The sequence below is a fragment of the Leiobunum rupestre genome, chromosome 6 (genome assembly GCF_980474605.1).
Source record: "Leiobunum rupestre chromosome 6, qqLeiRupe1.1.hap1, whole genome shotgun sequence".
Classification (NCBI taxonomy): Eukaryota; Metazoa; Arthropoda; class Arachnida; order Opiliones; family Sclerosomatidae; genus Leiobunum; species Leiobunum rupestre.
Window position 1 is genome coordinate 40,915,119 of NC_143389.1, and position 22,149 is coordinate 40,937,267.

Here is a 22,149-nt window from a genome sequence, read left to right on the forward strand (position 1 = left end):
TAGCGGTTCTACGCCTATGGATTTCATCGGGTTTACTTCCGCTTAGTATTGAAATAATAACATAACCGAAAGTTAATAGGCCAGAAGTACCCCGAGGCCATCGATCGAGTGAGTTGCTATTTCTCTTTTATATTTGCTATGGAATAAATTGAGTTTTTTTTTTCACGATAGCGAAGTCTCAAAATTCTTATCGTACCTGCTTTTCGATATTTTATTAAATTTCCCTACCACCTTCGAATAACATTTTTTTTTTAAAGTTTCAAAATCTATTCAGGGTGGGAACGGGGCCTTTCGATTCTACAGAACTGATAACGTATTTGTTAAAAAATACAAGGTTTAAAGCTCATAGAAAGGCAGATAGGCAATGAAAGAAAGTTTAATTTCCTAAGTAGAATGGGTGACGCCAGAAAACCCTCTCAACTGTAGTTTAAACATTCCACAATCGCCCGCGGCTCCAATATCCTGTTATATTCCAACACCGCGGGACGGGCGGAGAGACTGGCTGTCGGGCGTTCTTTTATTTACTTGACCTTTGAACTTTGCCGGTTGAAAGGTAGTTGTTGGCCGATACGTTTCGAAGAGTGGCGACCGTTGGCGGTCTAATATTTTGGGCAGAAGACAAAGGGCCCCAGCTTTAACAACTATAACGCTATCATATTTGAGGGGCCCACTTCATGAACGATCCACGGGCAGGTTCACTCTATGGCCAGTCCGCCACTGGTGGAGACTCAAATATTTAGCGGAGTGTGAATACTGAATAGCCAAAGTTTCGAATACTCGGTTTTTTTTAACGATTAGTCGAATCGAATGCTAAATATTAAATTTAAACAAGTTCGCCATGAAGGCGATAATATTATTTCATTGCATAATCGAATACAAAAAAGTGGCAAAGACAAGCGTATAAGCATGAAAATGAGCAAAAATTATGACCGAACTGATTATCAGAGTTATTGCACAATCCAGGTACAGAGCCCCCTAGCGGTTAACCTCACCTTTGCCAACCGCCGACATTTATTCGACAACTATGCAAAGTGGATTATTTACGAACTAGGGTAAGGTTAAGACTAAACAGCAGGGCCGTCTTAAGGCATGGGGTAAATGGGCTACAGTCAGTTTTGGGGCCCCGGAAAGGCCTGCCATACCACCTCTATTCCAGGGATAAGGGTTTAGTTGGTTAAATATTATTTATGCTCATTTAATATTACGTATCTTTTAGTTACGTCTAAAGCAATTTGACTCATCGCCATATCGCGTATCATACGGTACCAACAATTTCTAAGACCTAAAAGCGAGTCACTGTCAGTAAAAATCTTATTTTCAGTAGGCCCATGTTATACTTTTAAAATTAAAAGTTTTGGTTTGATTATTGTGTAGTTGAATTTAGACAACATACATACAAAGGCTGACCGTTGGGGATCGCAAAGGTCTTAAGAAATAATTTAGCCCAGGGCCCCAAAAGGTCTTAAGATGGTAAACGGAATTTTCGAATAATTATTTTGGGAAACGAATAATAAGCGGTTTTTCGAATAACCGATTCGGTTTACTAGTTAGAATTACTATTCGAATCTGTTTTAAAATTCAGTATTCGCACACCCCTACAAATATTTAAGGCGAAAAGTAAGAAACAAGGCCAAGTATAAAAGCGGACGGAAACGTCGGCGGGTTTTGTGTAAAAGTTTGCGTCAAGACAAACAAGTCGAGAAATGTTTTATAACGCGACCGAGAGGCAAAATTAATCCGCCCCTTTACAATGTGACACGTTTATTATATTATTATCAAACAAGCGCTGACAGAACAAACAATCGCTCCTAAACTTACGATAACCCATTTCGGGGGAAGAGGTCCAACACCAGATGGCGTTGTTATTTCACTTCATTCTGGGGATGAATCGAAGGTTGGGAGAATATAATAAACCGGAGTTTGCGAAGAAAGTTCCCAAGACAGATAAGTACACATTACCACTCGCAGTAACCGTATAACTAAGTTATAGGACCCTTCTTAAACAGAAATAAACACTTTCGAACTTCGAAGCCATTTAAGCGAAAACAATACCGTTCAGTTTAATATAAGTTTCACATCGCGAATGCAGCTTTGTCGGATCGTGGTGTTGTAACAACCGCAACAATAACGCCTAACAACAGACGTTTCGATCAAAGCAATAGCTTAGTGTTGTTAATCTTACGAGAAAATATAATGCGGAAAATTTTCCGCAAATATAAAATTGAAACATAAATTACTTTTTAAGGGTTTTCAATTTTTTTTTACTTTTTATTGATATAAAATGTCTAATAACAGTAAACATACTACAAACATTAATAGCGTTACATTGTTAATCAGTTTAAAGCTAGTCTAGAGGTTTAGTTTTACTTTTAAATTTGAAAAAAATGAGGCGAAAATGCCGCTTTATTTAAATTGACAAACAATATTAGACTAATCATGGAATTAAATCTGTTTTTTATTTTTTTTCGGAAAAATACGGAAAAGTTTCCGGTAAAAAAGGTCTCGGCCAATTTCCGCGGAAAATTTTCCGACTTACAACACTACAATAGCTCCACTCGAATGATATATTTCGATGTGATATTAAAATCTCGGGGATGTTTACGCAAACGGAAAGGCCACTCGTCGCTTCGAGAAAACGCGCCTCTTCCGCGTAGATGGATGACGTCCTTCTGGCAAACACTCTTACGTCGGCACATTGGAGGACAGACCCCTGTCCAGCCGCCGATATTACATTCGCGTCTCAAGGCGGAAAGGGACATCCACCGAGAAAAGGAAATAAATGCTCGGGGCGTGTAAGGACGAATTCGATCAAAACACCAGAAATCCGACAACCAGCTCCCCGCGATTTCCCGACTAACCTGACAGAAGTAAGCCGAATAGTTAAAGTCAAAAAATCCTTAGTAACGTTCCTCGACTAACCTGTCAGGTAAGCGGCGGGTGTATAGTCTCCGCGGTATCATATAAAATTGGCAAAAGTAGCTATCGATCTTGGGAGTGCAACTGCGAAACGTCAGAGTATACCGCCTTAAAGGGAGTAGAACCCTCTTTGTGAGAGGTGGGGCAGAAAAGGGTCAGATAGGCTAGGCTAATCAGCTAGGCTAATACCCAAGGCACCGCACCTTAGGCCTAAGTCATCAAGCGACTTTTGAAACCATTAATTCAGGTGGCCGGGTTACAATGCGTAGGAGGGTGGTGGCAAGCCCTGCATGCCACGCGAGCCAACAGCTCCCTACACTAACTATTACCGTTAACCTCAACAAGTCGTCATGACCAGTTAATTTATTTTTTAAGTAGGGGGTATTGACCAGTACTTTTAAAAAGCTTATTTCCAACACTGCAAACAACTACGTAAGAGGGGTGCGCGCGCAGAGGGTATTTTTTCTCTCGTAGGCGGGGTCAAAGCTGTCAGAGTGATCTTACCATTCCAAGTAGAAGTATGGATTCCTGCCCGTGAATATAGCGAATTACGCGAATGCGGTGACCCCAATATCGTGGGAACCAAACGAATGTTGTATTCCAAAATCAAATGGTAATTTTTAAAGCGTTCTAAATGGACCGGGAGTAAACATCATCCATAGGTTCTGGTTTAAAGGGTGACAAAATCAAATGAAAAATTCAGACCGAATTTCAGGTCGCTCCTCCTTTTCCGTACCTCGTGGTATCACATCCGACCAACCAACATTTTGCAGTTTTCATATCCTATTTCCGGATACTATAGCGCGGGAAAATAGTGTCGTTTGAACGATTTCGCGGCCCTACGCGTCTATCTAAGAAGCAAAGTGTCGGAGAAGGGATGCATTTATGGAAACACGTATCCAATATAGTGGACGGGCGGACCTCATCCGTAAGTGCACTGGCGCACTACGGGGTACTCTCGGATGGAGGCAACTCCGCAAAGAGGAAAAGACTCCTTGAAAAGCGCGGACAAACGGTTATTTCCCTCCATTTCCCAGGATAAGACGACATTGATAGAATAATGGGACGAGATACATCAGAGAGAGATGGAGCAAAGTGACGGCGCCGCCACCGGGAAGAAATGAAAAAGAATTTATTCAAGAAAGGGAGAAATGTCCCGTTGACAATGAGAGGGGAGGGGCGGCTTCCTGAGAGATATGACGAGCTGTAGGAGACGAGGAATGGTCGATTGATGATATCCGAAGGAAGGGAGCCGGGAGGGGCGTTGCGACATGGCATCTTCCGCTCTCATCTCGCTCCTCCTTTTTGTTACCATCGCTCCCTCGATGGATGATACTCGTGATAAGTAAGAACAAAATAAAGTGTCGTAAAAAATGGGGACTTCGACGCCAAGATGTCGCCTGCCCATCCTCACCATCTTTCGCCGATACAAACGCTATTCTGAAAGCGCGTTGACTGAACGGCGCGAATAAAAACTCGAAACTCACTTATTTTTTCGAATTGCACTTAGTGTTGGGCATTTTCGTCAAAGAGCCGGTCAGCTCACTCACCGCTCGCACTCGTTAGCCTAATATCCGCTCCCTCTCACGCATTTTTGAGCGCTAAAATCAGCGCTCCTCTCTTTTCACTCTTTTTTGAGCGGTAAAATAAGCGCTCCTCTCTTTTCGCTCTTTTTGGAGTGATAAAATAAGCGCTCCTCTATTTTCGCTCTTTTTGGAGCGGTAAAATAAGCGCTCCTCTATTTTCGCTCATTTTTGAGCGCTGAAATTGGCGTTCCTTTCATTTTCGTTTCGCGTTCTTTTAAAAAAAACATTTTGCCGCTCAATTTTGCTCATTATAACCAAAGCGCTCACAATGAGAGGAGCGGTGCCCATCACTGATTTCAATTCAATTTGAAAATAATAACCGTTTCAATATTTTTAATTTTAAATAAAGTTTCCACAATAAAAATTTGAACGTCAACGCGGACATCTTCGCTTTATTTAAAAAAAAATATTTAAAGTTCGCGTAGCCAGACGTTGTGGGCACACAATTGAAAACAATTAAACTAACAAAAATAATTTCCGGCCTTTGAAAAAGCAGACGATGAATGGATTAAAAAACATTACTAAGCTTAGGGAATTATGGCACCGTATTCCATCTTGTTAAAAATTTTCAAAATTTGTAACCAAACGTCGAAGAGACGTATCCGTTCACGTTTACGTATATTCAGGAGATGCTTAAAACGTATATTGTAGTGTTGTAAGTCGGAAAATTTTCCGAAAAAAAAATAAAAAAAGGTTTCATTCCATGATTAGTCTAATATATTGTTTGCAAATTTAAATAAAGCGGTATTTTTTTCAATCTGAAAGTAAAACTAAACATCTAGACTAGTTTAAACTGATTAACACTATTAATGTTATAAAGTATGTTTAGTGATATTAGACATTTTATATCGATAATTAAAGGCTTTAAAAGTCGCTCGATGACTTAGGCCTAGGGTGGTGCCGTGGGTATTAGCCTAGCTGATTATTAAAAAAGTTAAAAATATTAAAAACCTTTAAAAAGGAATTCATGTTTCAATTTTTTATTTTTCTGATTTACGAAAAATTTTCTGGAAATTTTTCCGCATTTTATTTTTCCGGAAAATTAACAACACTAGTATATTGTCTCTGATTTTACAAACTCGATATCTATCAAAACCACCCAAAAAATCCATTCTGTAGCACAAACGTAATAACTTTACTTATGTTCGCTAGCCGCGAAAATAGTTGAAAAAGGTTTGCAATGCAGTCCATAGGTGGTTACTCTTAACTTAATACTACCATAAGTAACATAATACCCCTAAGTATGACATTGGGAATTGTTTTTACAATATTCTTTTTTCACAGTGACACCAAGGTTTTTTTTTTCAAAATAGCGCCACTCGGTAGCGGCGCCATGAACTAATCTAACCCAACTTACGATAACGTGATATTCCAAGAATTGGGCGCGCAATTTTGAATACCGCCATTTTTAGTTTACACGCGTATTTAGCCGCACTAATTTCGTTTTCGCCGCGTGCTCGTAGGCAAAACTGGTTACGCAACAGACGACATTTTTTGGAGTACTATATGATCGGCTGAATCTGACTCCTTTTGGATGACCAATAGAAAAATTCAAATCACAAAGAGGGTTAAGCTTCCTGGTTACAGAGCTGCTAGTCGTTTTACTGATTTATCTTCGGAAAAGAAAGGATGACGTAAGAAAAAAAGCACTTAAGAGTAAGTTTGCAAATTATTCGTTAATTTTGTTATTAAACGAAGCGCTTACGTTTAAAGTACCCAAATATCAAGTTTCGTTGCTTTCCACTTCGTAGTTAATTAGAAATAATTAGTAGAACTCCAAAACAGTTTGAATTTTAGCGTGGTGATTGACGTCATTGACTACACGTTATTTCTCACTGGCCGCTATCCCCAACATTGAGTTTAGACTTGGATACAAAATGTAGGTACTACTGATTCCGTGGTCAAATCCGAAAAATCTCCTATAGAATAATGGGATTCTACTACTGAATTTTGTACGTGGGTGCTTACATGGTTTTAAAAACACGCGCTCACGCTTATCCTTTAGAGCGCGCGCTGAATTGGCATCGCCATATTATCTAGTATTCGGAATTGTTTATTCATTATCCAAAAAATTTCCGATTTATTTAAAAAACGTTGGTAAAAAGAATATCATTTTAACTTATTTAATTATGTTTTTACGCAACCAAGCATTTATTTGAATAAAAGTGGTATTTATTTAAATAATTGTTTGTTTCATTTAAATAATAGGCTTATTCACTTTCGATTCTTTAAACATTTTACAATTTTTATTCAACTATTGGTTATTTAAATAAATATTATTTAAATATAGCCGAGCTTATTTTATTCATGGATAAAAATTAATCGGCTGCCGACCTCTAATATTATCTAGCAAGGATATTACGAGATTCATTTCGGTTAGATATAATCTACCAAATGCAGTGGGAAAAACTCAGACGCGATAAAATTATCGTTCAGAATAAAATCCGCAGCGGGGCGCGGCACGTAAATTAAATTTTAATATTGAATAAACTTAACGACGGTATTTCATCAAGTGATTTACATTTTCGGAAAACCCATCATAAAATGAACGATAAAAATATAAAGTAGTTAAGTTTCTATTCCGGAAACTAGAAACTTAACTACTTTATATTTTTATCGTTCATTTTCTATTCCGGAAATCTATTTGCAACTTACTCTTTGGGGTATTATGTTACTTATGATATTACTAATAAAAATATGTAACATATTCACTCATAAGTATGCCATAAAAGCATTTTGTTTAATGAAACCTTGTTCATGGGATATGACGTCAATTACGCGTCATCAACTTGAGAGAAGGGAAACGGAAGTGAGTGAAGCGGATTTTGAAAACGCGCAGAATTCCTCGCACATTTCTAACTCCTAATTTCGTTTCTATGGTCACCTTCTCAACAGCACAAAGAGTATAAGAATTTTCCGTTTTTGGGTCTACTTATTGTATGCGAAACCAGGAAATGTTACGAGTAATTATATTACATATGCTAATACTATTCGTTTATAACCTGTACCTTCGTAGGCGCCACCTGATTTTTGAATATTCGTTATTTTCTAAAACTATTAGATTGTAAAAAATAATAAAATAATAATACTTTTTTACATTTTACATCAATAGACGATTAATTTTGAGCTGTGATGCGGTGTATCCTTCCGCGGTTTGGTGGGAAAATCAGGGTTCTCGTTCTTTTATTTAAATCGGAATTTTATTGATTTTTTAATATTTTGTTACGTTTAATTAAGGATCGTAGTTTAATATTTATTAAGCCGTTCCTACCTTTAATTCATAAATTTTCAACCGATAATAAAGTTGGTGGGGGAATTACATTAGTAATTATAAAATTGCCCCCCCCCCCCCCCACTGCCTATGCCCCTGGATTTAAATTAAATTTATGCGCTTTTAGGTTGATTTTAAAATTTATTTTATAGTGTACGTATTATTTTTAAAAAACACCGAATGGATTTCTCCCAGTTACAAAATCGATGCGTAATTACAAAACAATTTGAACTTATGGTTTTTCGTGGAACACTTAAATAGGCGGAGATTTATTATTGACCGCGACCAAGTAATCAATAATATTCGACGAATTGAGGCAAACTTGAACAAATGTCCAAGAAACTTCGATAATGTTCCTCGTGAATATTACATAGCCACGAATGTTTCGAAATGAAATGGCTTGGGATAATTAAGGTTAGGGTGAGCGTGCCAGGATTTCAGACTATTCGAAATTACCAATAAATTACAAATTAATCGTTAAATAAGGTTAGTAAGTAAATAATAATGTTCCACAATATTACGTGACTTATGATAAAACTAAATAGAACAAAATAAAACAAGATGTACACACAATCCTCCCGATCTATTAAATAAAAAAATAAATTTGAATTTTTTTTTAACCATCTTGTATATTAACTTAATAAATCCCAGATGAATTTGATCTACATTGAAATTTTCGAGTTACCTGGTTTTGGAAATAAGGTAGCGAAACGAGAACGCGTTAATTTAAATTCATCTTAGGAAAACCGAATTTTTCGAGTTCCCTGGTTTTGGTTTCAAAATCAAAGATCAAATATTTCGAGACAGATGGCCCTTGTATTTTGAATCTTGAATTAGTACGAAATTCAAATATGACAATGGTACGTACGCGGGTTGTGAAGTCCCGATAATAGGCGATATTATAAAGTCAGATATGCTTGCTCAACTTGTTAAAATGGGATAACGAAATAGTACAGTTAAAGCCTACGGATGAATTCATAGGCTCTTTGGTGGGAAAGCTAATGGAAGCATAGTGGAAGGTGGCCTTTCCCATCAAGACAAGAAGGCCACGTTACTTTATTATATCGCCTATTAGCCAGAAATCTCACTTGAAATTAAAATTTCTGAATGCACCCGAAAACGTAGTTCAGAAATGATCAGTGCTAACTAAAAATATAATTTTCAACCAAGTCGGTATTAAAGGGAATATAACATGCAAAGCCATTTTTATGGAAGACCCCTTCAATTTTTCAAATTTCCCTGCACAGTGGCGCCAAACATATTTAAAGCCAAAGGCAAGATCAGCCAGAGCTGTAAGCGTTGGTTTTCCATACCAAATACCTGAGGTTATATTCCGTTTAATTTAAAAAAAAAGTATGTAGACAATCACCAAAGATCACTAAAATGGGCAAATGACCAACTTGTGGACCCTAACTCCAAAGTTCATAACGGGCTACCGAGGGCGTGATAAATATTTCTTTTCAATTGAGATATCCCTGACTCTTCTAAGCCTAATTCTAGGAGAGTGATGGGGAATACGGCGGCATCGGCATCGGCTACACTGTACGTGGGCCCAGTAAAAACAAATTCCTTAGGGATTGTGTGCAAATAGAGACAACAGAATACAGAGGGAAAAAATCATTTGATCCTTTACGCTCAGAAATCATCCGAAAGTGCATACGCGTGTAACTTTGAACCTATTAAACTTTTTTTTATATTCTCACTACCATTCAGCTCTGTATCTTTCCGTTCACCATTCCATCTGATTCTCACCGAGAGAGAGAGAAGCAAATATTCTTCTTCCCTACTCCGTCGAGTTCATCTTTCCCTCGAAGCTGCGAGAAAGAACTAACTTAGGCAGACAGACTTGGCTCGAGGGGGATTACCTGAGAGTACGTTAGCGCAGTCGCCGGGATATACACTCTGGGCGTAGTAGGTGAGTCCGTGAAGGGCTTGGGGCGAAAGCGGCGCGCTCTAGCGGACAGGTGGGACGATAGCGAAATCGCTCGAAAAGAGTCGAAAAATAGCTAACCCGGTCGGGGTGGCGGTGGCCATTACGCGAGGCTTAGCCCTTCCTCTCTGCCGAGCTCCGTTTCAACGGGGATTTGATCAGACCAGGGGCGCTGTAGTCGGGGAGGGGGGCAATATTATTATCGGCCTACGTTACTGTTGCCGGCGGTGTCAAGCCCGAATTACGGCAGTCCAGCACGCAAACGCCAAAAAGGAGCCCCTTTCTTTTCTCTTTCCTGTCACACCTCGCCGCGAGGAAGGTCCACCATTAAGGCAACCGGGGAGGGTGGAAGGGGTTTGAAATACACCTTTTTTAGCTTCGAAGCAAAGGTGAGAATGAAAAACAAACGAAAGCCATGACTTTATAGCGGCCGCGTATTCCTTTTAAATATATGCTCAGTTATATCAGGGGTTATCAGAGTTGCCAGTTCCTGAAACTCTAATAGTTCTTTTTATAAAGTAACGTGGCCTTCTTGTTGAAATGTTGCTCTTACGTCACAGTCTCTTACTTTGACAAGCCTACGAGCGCGCGCTACAGTCGCGAGGAATATAGCTTTTTCTAGAGCGCGTGCAAATCGCTCGTGCGAGGAATACACTAATAAAGCTGGGTCTTGTGACGTAAGAGCAACATTTTAACAAGTTGGGCAAGACCACTTTTTATTTTATAAAATCAACTATTGTCGTACCACAGAAATAAAAATTATCGATCTCAGAAAAAAATTTTAGTATGCCTGAAAACTGGCGGTAGATTTAACTTGTTGGTGAAATAGTGACGTTAAACTTGTGAAATCAAAATTTTTAATAACACTTAAAGTTCGATCGATTTCAAACTTACGCGAGAGTTGAATTATCGGAAAATGCGTACTCTATAGAACGCCATTGAAAATATCGTACGTCCCAAAAATTATTTCGAAATTATCGACGTGTACGATAATTATCGTACGTCTGGAAACGCTTTGGGTTATACGTAGAGCATAGCGCCGATTTAATTTCGGTAGGCAGCGGCGTTTGCCAAAAAACACCCGCTGATTTTTCAAAAATTCTCGGCGGCCCTGATTTTTTTCGACGGCGGCGGCGTGAAAAGGGAAAAATGTCCCCCCCTTTTGAAAATTTTAAAAAATATTCCAAAATGTTTTTGAAAGAAAAAAAATAAAGTTACATAATAAAACTCAAAAAATTTCGGCGGCGGGAACAAAATTTATCGGCGGCGGCAGTTCGGCGCCAAAGAAAATATCCGCGACGGCGGCGTTGGATCGGCGGCACTAGGCTCTAGTTATACGTACGAAATGTCGAGGAAAATGTGTCAATTGACTAGACGGACTTTTTTCGATGGTGAATTAATTGCATATTCTAACGTGCATCGACCGAAAAACGAGCAGTGCCTACATACACACACGAAACATCTGGGCCTAATAACTTTGAGGGAGGATGCAAATATATTTATGGACTGATATATACGGTTATCGATTATTTTATTATACTACGCCATTCACTCTATAATCTCGCGTTCAATAGGGCAGCATGACTTACCTTTGACTACGTCCCTATTAATTTCAATGATCCTAGCCCACCCAGTGAAAATTTGGCTACGCCACTAATTTTTAAATTGTGTTTTTGGTTTTTTTTAGTTGTCGATAGAGTTTATTTGGTATCTACCGTATCTTTCGCGTGTACACATAAATTTCGAATACGTAAGCCTTGATAAACGTGAGGATTGAAATGTAAATTATAAATTTAAAAGCCGTCTGACATTTTGGGTCGAAAAAATTGATAAATTGACCATAGAAACTTTGTATTGACCAAACTAAAAAAAAATCAGATAGGGATGATTCATTCAACGGAGACATGGACTATTTGGCTCCGTTTACCGGATGTTTACAATGGCGCCAAGTAATTGATGATGACTACAGCGACGGGTAAATGAAAACAAGCGCGAGGTGGTGAACTTTGTCGATTACCTGTTGGCCAGAATTCCGCCAAAGGCGGATCCCAGCAGAATGAAGAGAGACTGGCTGAAGAAGACCCACGACATGGTGGCGAAAATGGTGGTGGTTTTACAGCCCAAATCTAAGAGTGTGGGTCCCAGGAAGGCCACGCACATCCCGAAAGTCCAGAAAACGCAACACAAGACGGCAGTGGCGTGTTTGTTCCTCCAGAAGAGATCGTAAAAGTTCTCCTTCTTGGGCAAGGCCGCCCCTCCCGGAGCCACCGAGTCCTTGGGGGCCCCCGCCGCCGGGCCCTGGTTGCGGCTCAACTCGACTCGGGAACCGCCGAATTTACTAGAGGAGAGGGCGTCTCGAACGCTCAAGGTGGTCTCGCTTCCGGTCACCCCGCCGACGTGACCACCGGCGCTCGCGCTTTGGTGGCTGTTGGGATAGGAGTCCATCTCCCTGGCACCTTCCTGCATTCCGACCATGTTGCCTGAGACTGGTCTAAACGAGTTAATCCTCTAAAACAATCCAAAGAGTATCGCCTTCGTGTATTTACCACTCGCTAGTTCCGCGGCTATTATTCGGATACGGAGCGTGTAGCGCGCGTTCGAATCACGACAAACACGACATCACCGACAGCCGTTCGGTTTCCCAGCAAAGCTCGTTCGAAAGATCGGGCGCGTTTTGTACGCTTAAGCTTTCACTGTCGCCGATTCCTCGTTTAAGTAAGTAAGCCGGCAAGCGGATAACTTCAATAGTCGGCGTGTACGATAAGCCAAAGCGAGGCTGCGAGTTCGCTCGTCGTCCGAAGAGAAACTTGGACGCGAGCTTTGGCTGAGCGCGGAGCCGGTGCGGCTGGCGGAGTTGGAGAGGGAGAGACCGCTAACATTGCGCTTTGGCAACACACGCGCTTGAGTCAGAGCGAGAGAACCAGTATGGAAGAGAAGCGACACTAACGGAGGACAGAGGCAGACGGACGCGTTACGGACGCGGGCCTCAGTCGCGGAACCCGCCGAGGGGGGCCGTGAACGGGGGGGGGGGAGAAAACTCGAAACGGACAGAGACGGGGGGGAGGCTGGTAAAATGGTGAAAGCTTTCGTCGCTGCCTTTAAAACCCTGCCAACTCTTTTAGTTAATAATTTCTACTTTATAATTAAAACTACACCGTTCAGTAGCTATCGGACCCAGGCCTTTATAGATGGCTGAATTTGACGCAACTTGGTATCAATTAAAGCCTACAGGCGATTTTGGAGGGATTATTTTTAAAAGCGTACGGATTTGTTTAAACTTTTATTCTTACATTTGTCGTTGCTATGGGAGCGTCCATTAATTACGTGAGGCGATTTTGGTGATTTTTCGACACCCCTCCCCCCTTGGTGAGATGTCGTGAGATTTGGGTCGACCCCTTCCTCCTCCCCTAATATCACGTGAGATTTTTCAAAATGCGTATTTTTAGTGTAAATACGTTCATCTGTGTTTGATTGCGTTGGATTTATTTAAAAAAAAACATCATTTGCTTGAATATTTATATTTAAGACTAGTTAAGACTAGTATTTTAGACAGAACGTAGTCTAGAATCACAGTGAGAAAATCGAACAATAAAATACTTAAATTTTAAGTATTAAGGAACTACTAAAATTCGTAAAAGAATATTCATTCTAATTCAGTCCACGGGGACTCATGTGTGGTCTCAAGAGTGACTATTGGAACCAACATGTCCCTGTGATTTACAGTAAAATTATCTGCTCCTTCAATCTCACTCTGATTTAGCCACTCGAAACCGTTGTCGCTTTCACGCAGAAGCTCAGTAACTCGACGTGTGACAATCCGTGAGGTTCTTACTTTTGCGCGCTGGTGCCGGTGGTGCTCTGTGGACCGCACGCCGGTGCTATGCAGCCATATTTTAGTGGAGAAACATGTTTTGTCGCAATTTTACACTGTTTCTTGCGGGGAAAAAAATTTCGTGATGTTTGCCGAAACCCCCCCCCCCTCTCCTCGACGTGAGATTCAGCTCGACCCCCTCCCTCCCCTAAAAGCCTCACGTAATCTTTGATCTTACATAATCAACCTTAAAGACGATTCGTTTGGACCAAACAATAAAATCCTTAAATTATTAGTCACCGTATGTATTCCTAAAGACAGTATGAATTGAAACGAAAAATCGTCTGTTAACAAGGGCTGTGCGAGTACTCGAACTCAATCGATTACTCGTCATTTTTTGAGGTCGAGTACTAGAACTCGACCTCGAATAAGTAATTGGTAAATACTCGTCGATTATCGAGTAACAAAAAATTGCATAGTCGGGTACTCGATTACTCGAATAAGCTGATCTAAGTTCAAAGAGGGCTTTTTGCAGATTTTTGGGGTGGCAATATTAAACGGTACCTACAAAACGTACAAACAACAAATGCTTTGAATGACCTTGGGAATGGATCTCGGTTTTTAATACGTAGTGCGCCTGCGCGGTTTTTCTCCAAACAATATTATTATGTTTTGGTCGAGGTTTTGGTTCGGATGTCGGCCGGCGTTAGGACTTATATAGGAGTCTTAACTTCTTAAGCAATATACGGACAGACGGTACATTAATAATTTAAAAAAATGTATAGTGTATTGTTACTTTACTATTAATTACTATAATTAGGCTAGTAGTCTAGTATATTAGTCTTTTATACCACACTAGTTACTAAGGTTACTAAAGTTGTGGAAACTGTGGTTCATTTAAATTAAAGGACTATTTTTCAGCATTGAAAGTTAGTTTATACTCATTTTAAATTTAATTTCCTAATTACTCGAATAAAACAAACTCCTAATCAAGTACTCGATAACACGACTCGTTAAAAATATTACTCGAGGTTTTTTCTGAATTACTTGACTCGAATAAGAGAAAATTTCCCCTTAATCAAGTACTCGATTACTCGACTCGTCCAATATTACTCGACTCGAATAATCGATGAAAAATATTTCGCCCTCGATACCCGACTCGATTGCCTAAAATCACTACTCGCACAGCCCTACTGTTAACACGCGCAACGAATTGTTTATTAACGTAACTAGATACAATCAACCTGTTCATACTCTCTTTAATATTACCTAATTTTAAATATAAGCATAGTGTTACAATTATTCTTCAACCGTGATGCGGCTTAGCGATAAATTAGCGAACATTGAAAACTGGATCGAGCCTACTTGGATACTTCTTTCTTATAAACTTCTGCCACTGGTAAAACGTATAACACCAATTAATATCAAAATCTACTCTGTCTTACACTGGAAGCTGGCTGCTTGCATAGCACATGTGTCTTGCAGCGAGCCAGCCTCCAGTGAAAGACAGAGTAAACCGAATAACTATATGTAGTTAGCCTTTAAAAAATGGTCGTTAAAGAATGGCAAACCACAAGCCTTATTGTTCTTTGAAAAACTCTCAAAGGAAGAAATATTTATTTTTATATACGTATCATAACCAGCACGTCCAAGCTAAGATTGATTACCACGGAAGTCAGGTTTATCACTAATATAAGCCTGTAAATGGGAGTCTCTATATATGAAATAGAGAATCGCGGGATTTTACGAAAGAGCGAAATACGCTATGTTATATTCTTCCCTCCATTTTTCGGATATTTCTATTTATTTCGAAATTTCCAGCGGCGAAAAAGAAAAACGCGCAAAGAGGTGGACGGAGGAGGGTAGAAATTCCATCCATCGTGTAAGGATAAGCCTCGTCCGTCCCGCCATCGCAAAGAAAGAAGGATGTTTAAAAAAGAGAAACTGCGAGTGCACGAAGAGAAAGAGACGAAATGTTTTCTTTTCATTTCCCGGCGTCTTTTCAGCTCCTTCTTCGTTCTGAAAAAAACCCGACCAAGAAATGTCTCCTTTTCGACGAAACTTCGGTTATTGTAAATATTCCACGTTTCAAAAAAGGAAGAAATATCTGTATAATTCAGAAAAAGCGTTCATTTCGCCAGATTCCGTTTGATTTAATCTAGATTTAAATCCAGTTTCAAATTTTATCTTAATGTTCTTAAATTTACTATTCTAACGTAAAAATGGTTAAAATTTACCTATAATTTATTTTAATGCAAGTATTGAATTTTTTATGGCGTGGTATTTTTTTCGTTAGAAATTTTATTTAAATTAAAAGAATAAATGAAAAAAAGTTAAAATATATAAAGTTGAAGTATGAAAATTAAAATGTTTGGTGAAAGAAGTAGGTATATTAGGCATGTGCGAGCGCTCGATTTCGGTCGAGTACTCGACTTGAAACCATTAGAAGAGAAACTCGAAAATGATTCGAGTTTATTTCGAAAAAGGTATAAAACTATAAATATAAAACTTTGCATTCTATTGTATGGGGCGCCAAACCGGAAAAAACTAAATAACATTTCTAGAAATATTTTAACATTTCTAGGAATATTTTAAAATGTCTAGGAATATTTTTACATTTCTAGGAATATTTTAAAATTTCTAGGAATATTTTTACATTTCTAGGAATATTTTTTAACTCTAGGAATATTTTACGGACATAGAATATTTTTCGGCAAAACGCGAGAGAGAAAGCAGCGCTCGTAGTTTCGAATTGAACGCGTCGTAGAGTGGAGTGTGAACACTGTAATGGCGAACTCTGATGGCACTTGTACCGTTGATGATGGCACTTGTACCGTTGATGATGGCACTTGTACCGTTGATAGAGTCCCAATCGTGCGTTTTTTTTATCTTAACATGAATAATTGTGGAACTTCAATCTAACCTAAATTCCAATGAAAACAGACACCTAACCTAACCTATTTAACCCAACGGAATCAAAGCCAACTCTGAATTAACACCAAACCCAGCCAATTTTATTATAAAACGAAAAATTCGGACATAATGCATATACGAAACACTATTTTTGCAATGGAAATTCGAACAAATGCTACTACTCGTTCAGACAAATGACACTCAAGGTCATTAAATTCGTACAAATGGAACAATTTCGGTTTTCGAGTTCGGACAAATGAGTATTCGGACAAACGCGACACTATACGGACGAATGAAATTCGGACAAATGTTACTACCCCCTTATAATGTACCCTAAATCACAAAATTCTAAATTTGTCGAAGCTGCCACTATCTATAACAATTTTAAATTTAAAGAAGATACATAATTAAATGGTTTGAGATGTTTTATATAGTTCATACGGAACTTTGAAAAATGAGTGAAATTTGATATCGGCAGGGTTTTTAGATCACCGAGAAGGGCATTTAATTCAAAAGCTCCACGATATTTAATACTTGTTTTACTTGAATGTGATGTAGATCTGGTATTATTTAATAAATATTTTCACGTTATAAATAATATCATGAATTAATTCATATTCAACCATGAATATAGAACAGTAGGTTATATACCTGGTACCATCATTATTAAAAAAAGCTGGACTTTCTGCCGATTTACGTCACAACGACTATTTAAACGAGCCAACCGGAAGTGAAAGGAAATGACGCGAAAAATCCCGCTCGCACTCTGGAGTTACAGTGAGTCAATTTTGCGTTTTGCGTTTCGTTTTTAGACTCCCCAAGTTTTACATATATTATGGTTTAAAAATTGCTTTTAGAATGTCCGTTTCTACCAATACGACTAGTTCAAAAGTGAGTCTTTTAAAGCCATTCTTTCCACCTCTTGGGATAATTTTAAGAATCAATCATTAGTTCATTTACGTAACTTATCGGACCTAGGCTTAGCATCATTTGAAGTCAGGTTGAATAATTTTTATATTTTTGGCTACAGCTAGAAATTCTGATTGAATTTTTGAAATATCATTTTTAATTCAATCAACATACTTGATTGATAAGTATCACAGTCTCATTCTCAAACGTAAACCAAAGTGGTCTAGAAGTTCGAGCCTTTGTGGTTTTAAAATTCCTTCCTCCTTATCAAGAGCTAGCCTAGCAATAACCTTTTGGGCTAATTCTTCACTCGCTAAATTTATTTTAGATAAACTAAAACCATATGTAACTTAATTACTCCTAAGTATGCCACTAGCTCTATTTCTTCACTAACGGTTTGTTTCACAGATATTGCGTCATCCGTACCCTACGTAATATTTGACAGTAAGAAAATGATGTCATTGGTTACTCACTGATGTTTTTGATGAGAGTTGCTCATTTTCCCTAATGTATAAATAAATATATTCTTGGGAAATTCAAATAGGTCTTTTTCCGTACCAATTGATTTCTGGTATTTTCGCAACGTTATTTCTGACAAAAACAATTTCCGTAACCTCTGTGAAACTCAAAATCCAACTTGGCTTTTTAATGCAATTTAGAAGCTTTGAATAACACCGAGTTTGTCGCGATACTTAAACTCAGGCCTATAAATTGAAGAACATAAAATCAATAATATTTCGGAGTAGAGGTACGAAATTTTCATTTTAGTCCCACTGACCCTATTAAAGGGGCGAAGCTGTAGGACCTTAATCACCCCTAAGATTGGAGTTCCGTGTCGCCAGCGTTTTATCCCCGAAACCGCGTACTCATTTATTTTGGCAAGGGTCCAGTCCTCCAGGATGGACACTGTATAGTTGTGTGCCAGAGAGAGAGAGAGTAGAAGCGAAGCCGGGACGGAAAATGTCGACGTCAGTGAGTCCACGTGACCATGAAACGCTCTTAGCCTCGCGAATCAATCCACCCTACTATATAAAAAAGGGCGGGGTGAAGAAATTCTTACGCTTACATACTTTTAAAAGTCCAAATTGGCCATTTTCCACCTCTATAGATTGCCGTTCATTTTGACCTCTACCCATGGACTAAGAATCTAAGGGGACTCGCTGTTTACGATATTTTGACACGGTAGGCGTGGCCTAAATCGGAAGGCTTTGAAGCGCCTCAAGAATTCGTTCAACTATCGCTACGAGAGGCTTAGTCGGGGCTTAGGCGACAGGACGTGCGAGAAAGTTAAGACTAGGCTTAGTTCATTAAATTTTTAAGTTTATAAAAGAAATGGATTCCAGTGAATTTGATTAAAAAACCTCAGCCATGGTTATTTTTACTTAACACAATGGTGAATTATCATTACGTGAACTTTTAAAAAACCAATTTCAAAAATGAAAGGTCTAAAACTTACTAAGCCTCATCATTTAACCCACAACAACGGCGCCATTTTGTCAAATTTAAACATGAACGCTCCAGCTTCTCTACGAAACTACGCCAGAAATCGACTTCAGCGACGCCAAGTTTGTCCACATTGAACTAAAAGTATCCGTGATTTTCCTATTCCCAGTATTAACGCGTGCTATTTAAAGTCTGAACAGTGAGTCCCCTTAGATTCTTGGTCCATGCTCTAACGAAACTATTAAATCCGTCATTGGAAAGAAAACGGCCGATCCCAACTTTACGCGCGAAAAAATGGAGCGCCAAGTGTTTAACGTACTTCGAAAAACCGAAAAGGACATTTTTCTATTGATCGACGAGTTTTTCACGAACTTCACTAGATTTATTTTTCTTTCAAATCCTGAATACGAACCTTGAGGGACTGTACGTTTGATTCTATATAAACGGGTAACGATTTCTCGTACGAAAGAACAACGAATGTACAACTTAGCCCTTGGTCAAAATACTAAGAAAATTTATAAGGTTTTTTCCGCCTTTACATACAACTTTTTTTTTAAATCAGAGATTTTACGAATATGAAAGAACGAGGATTTGTTTAGTTTAACCAAACAAAAAAAAAACAAAAAAAAAACGCAGAAACAAAAGGTAATATTTATCTTTCGTTTTTCCCCGCCAAAAAGTCAACTTTTTATCTTTTAAAATTTTGCATGAAAAAAATGGGAAAGAATAATACTCGAACATTTGCGCAAAACGCGCGATCATAAGTGTATCATTTATTATATTTGACATAAGTGTGTCTGTGCCATCCAATCAATTTTTTTTACTGAGAGCCATTTCTAGAATGACCACTTATTTTTGGTGGTTTTCAGACTACGTCGTTAGGCCTAATACGTGCTCTATGTCACGTCGGTATAGTGGATTACGTCATCGGATGTTGGCTATTTTCTCGGATAGCGGCGTTTATCGTTTTGGGTATGACGTCATTTCTACGTCATCTCAGACATAGGGTAACGAAAATCAGTTGTGAATCAGCTTTTAATTGTTGAATGAGGTCATCGAAGGTTCTAGAATGAGATACTTTTTTAGTCAGTGGTGTTTTAAAACATGGCGGCGATATCTAATAGCAATTTATATATCAGGAAAACATTTAACGCTACATTGGGGCCCGATTAGAAACCTTTGCCCGCACTTTCCAAGAGCCTTGATTCTAAAGGTAGGCTTCCTTGATTCTAAAGGTAGGCTTCCTTGATTCTAAAGGTAGGCTTCCTTAATCTTAGGTAAAAATGAAAACGCTACATTAGGGCCCGATTAGAAAACTTGGTCTAATGCCCGCACCTTTTAAGGGCCTGGATTCTAAAGGTAGGCTTCTGTATTCGTAGGAAAAAAATAAAAGGCTACATTGGGGCCCGATTAGAGAACTAGGCCTAATGCCTGCACTTTTGAAGGGCCCGGACTAAAAAGGTAGGCTTCTTTATTCGTAGGAAAAAATAAAACGCTACATTGGGGCCCGATTAGAAAACTTGGTCTAACGGCCGCACTTTTGAAGGGCCCGGTTTCAAAAGGTAGGCTATGCGAAGATTAATAATCATCTAGGCTAATAATTAGTTCAGGTGGCCGGGTTATAATGCGTAGGAGTGTGGTGGCAAGGAGGGAAAATAAAATACTACATTGGGGCCCGATTAGAAACCTTTGCGTAGGGCCCTGAACGCTGTTAACCCGGCCCTTCCTATAGCTATATCAGTAACTATTTCGACTAACACATTTATATACTTCTGGTACTATTTCCCAAATGGGCAACTAGTAAGATAAATGGGTGGGTTTTAGGGTTGGCCAGCACCCAGCAGGTATCCTTCACAATCACCCCCCCCCCCCCTTTTACCTTTGGGGATTATAGGAACGTCTCCTTTGGGGAAAAGAGGAGTTTGCGCGGGCTAAGAGCACGGTTACGGGCTGCTTTTAGGAGAAGAAGGAAAAGGGGTCTATTTTGGCCATAAATAAAAGCCAAAGGTTTTCGACGAACTCACTTCCATCTCCAAGAAGAAGAACCTGAATATTTGATCAAATATCGATCTACGAAGGCAGGGAGTCAAGTCCCAGGGACAGATACTATAAAATCTTAATTCTAAGATTTTGAACTTATAGGCGGGGGACTCTATTTGGAGTAGAAAAGTAAATACAAAGTGCTTTTAACTATCCGCATTTGCTATATATTCCCAACCCGCGTCATCCGCTCAAACATTATTATCTATCTAAATATTTTACTTGGAAATCGGGTAAGATCTTGGTGATTTTAATGGAATATTAATAATTAAATCATTAATAATTAATTTTGTAACTGCCCTTGTCTTAGTTTCTTTTTAATTAAGGACCTAATTATGTATATTTAAATTCCCCTTAAAGGTAATTACAAATAAAACTAATTACCAAAAATTTCCCTTTTTTAATGATCTTGTCGAAGACGATTCAATATCCAACCACTATTTAGCCGACGATACTTTATAGAGTATCTTCCAAGAAATTCTTAAAACGAATATCGCAGCGCCATCTGTCTAAACGTATAGCTAATTCGGTGGCCATAAAAACAGTTACGAGACTACGGTGGGATCGGTCTATTAGAAGCGAGTGAGTTGAAAGTCCAGGATTACCCGCGATCTCCTCCTCGTGAAAAGAATCGATTATACGTTAAGTATAAATTCCGAAAATTCACCAACCAACCGAGGGACTAACCAAAAAGGCTTAAACTTAAGCCTACATTCTCGACGACCACATAAGCCAAATCTAAAAGTCGAATAGGTGAATATAGTTAAGTCAGAGCTGTGTGGGCCAGCCAAGTGACTCGTGTCTTGATATCAAGTTGACCGCGCGTAGTTGGGCGGCCGGGAGAAGGAGGACAGTCAGTCGTGGCCGGCGAGCTTGAAATTCCGCGGGGGATTAAACGACCGAGAGAATGGCTCGGAAAGATTACACCGCGACGGACGAAGCCGTACGAGAATTCCGCGGTGGGTTGGTGGGAGGAGTTGTCGCCGAGGCTTAGGGATTAGCCTCTGATCAACTCGTCTTATTACAAACTAGAGCGCTGCGGGCTACTTCATCCCTCTTTCTTAATATCTCCGAAAGGGAGAGAAGACAGAGACGGAAGAATGCGGGACGCGTTTTTCTTTTGGGCTATTTCAAATTCCTTCGCGACTAAAAACCAAGTCGAGAATGTTGAGAAATTCTCCGTCACTTAACCCTCGGTTTGTTTATATTCTAAGTTCCTTTCGCGTTCAATGTAAAGGAGGGACTTCCTTTTGAACGCGAAGATGAAATATTTTCCTTATTTAAATACGACGATTGCCGAATGCATTGGGCCCTTTTGACAATTGGAGAA

General features: G+C 39.1%; 1 protein-coding gene across 4 annotated transcripts in view; it reads right to left on the bottom strand.

Annotated features, from left to right (window-relative positions):
• The window catches only part of LOC149940958 (solute carrier family 60 member 1-like), a 64,237-nt gene that overhangs the window by 32,202 nt on the left and 9,886 nt on the right, over window positions 1-22,149 (bottom strand). The window contains exon 1 of one of the 4 annotated variants that reach the window (XM_090178346.1): window positions 11,721-12,642. The exons of the other annotated variants lie outside the window; for them this stretch is intronic. Within the exon in view, the coding sequence (XP_090034472.1) occupies window positions 11,721-12,178 (458 nt within the window). The 5' untranslated portion in view covers window positions 12,179-12,642. Of the gene's footprint in view, window positions 1-11,720; window positions 12,643-22,149 lie in introns of those variants that run through there. 4 annotated transcript variants of the gene reach the window in all.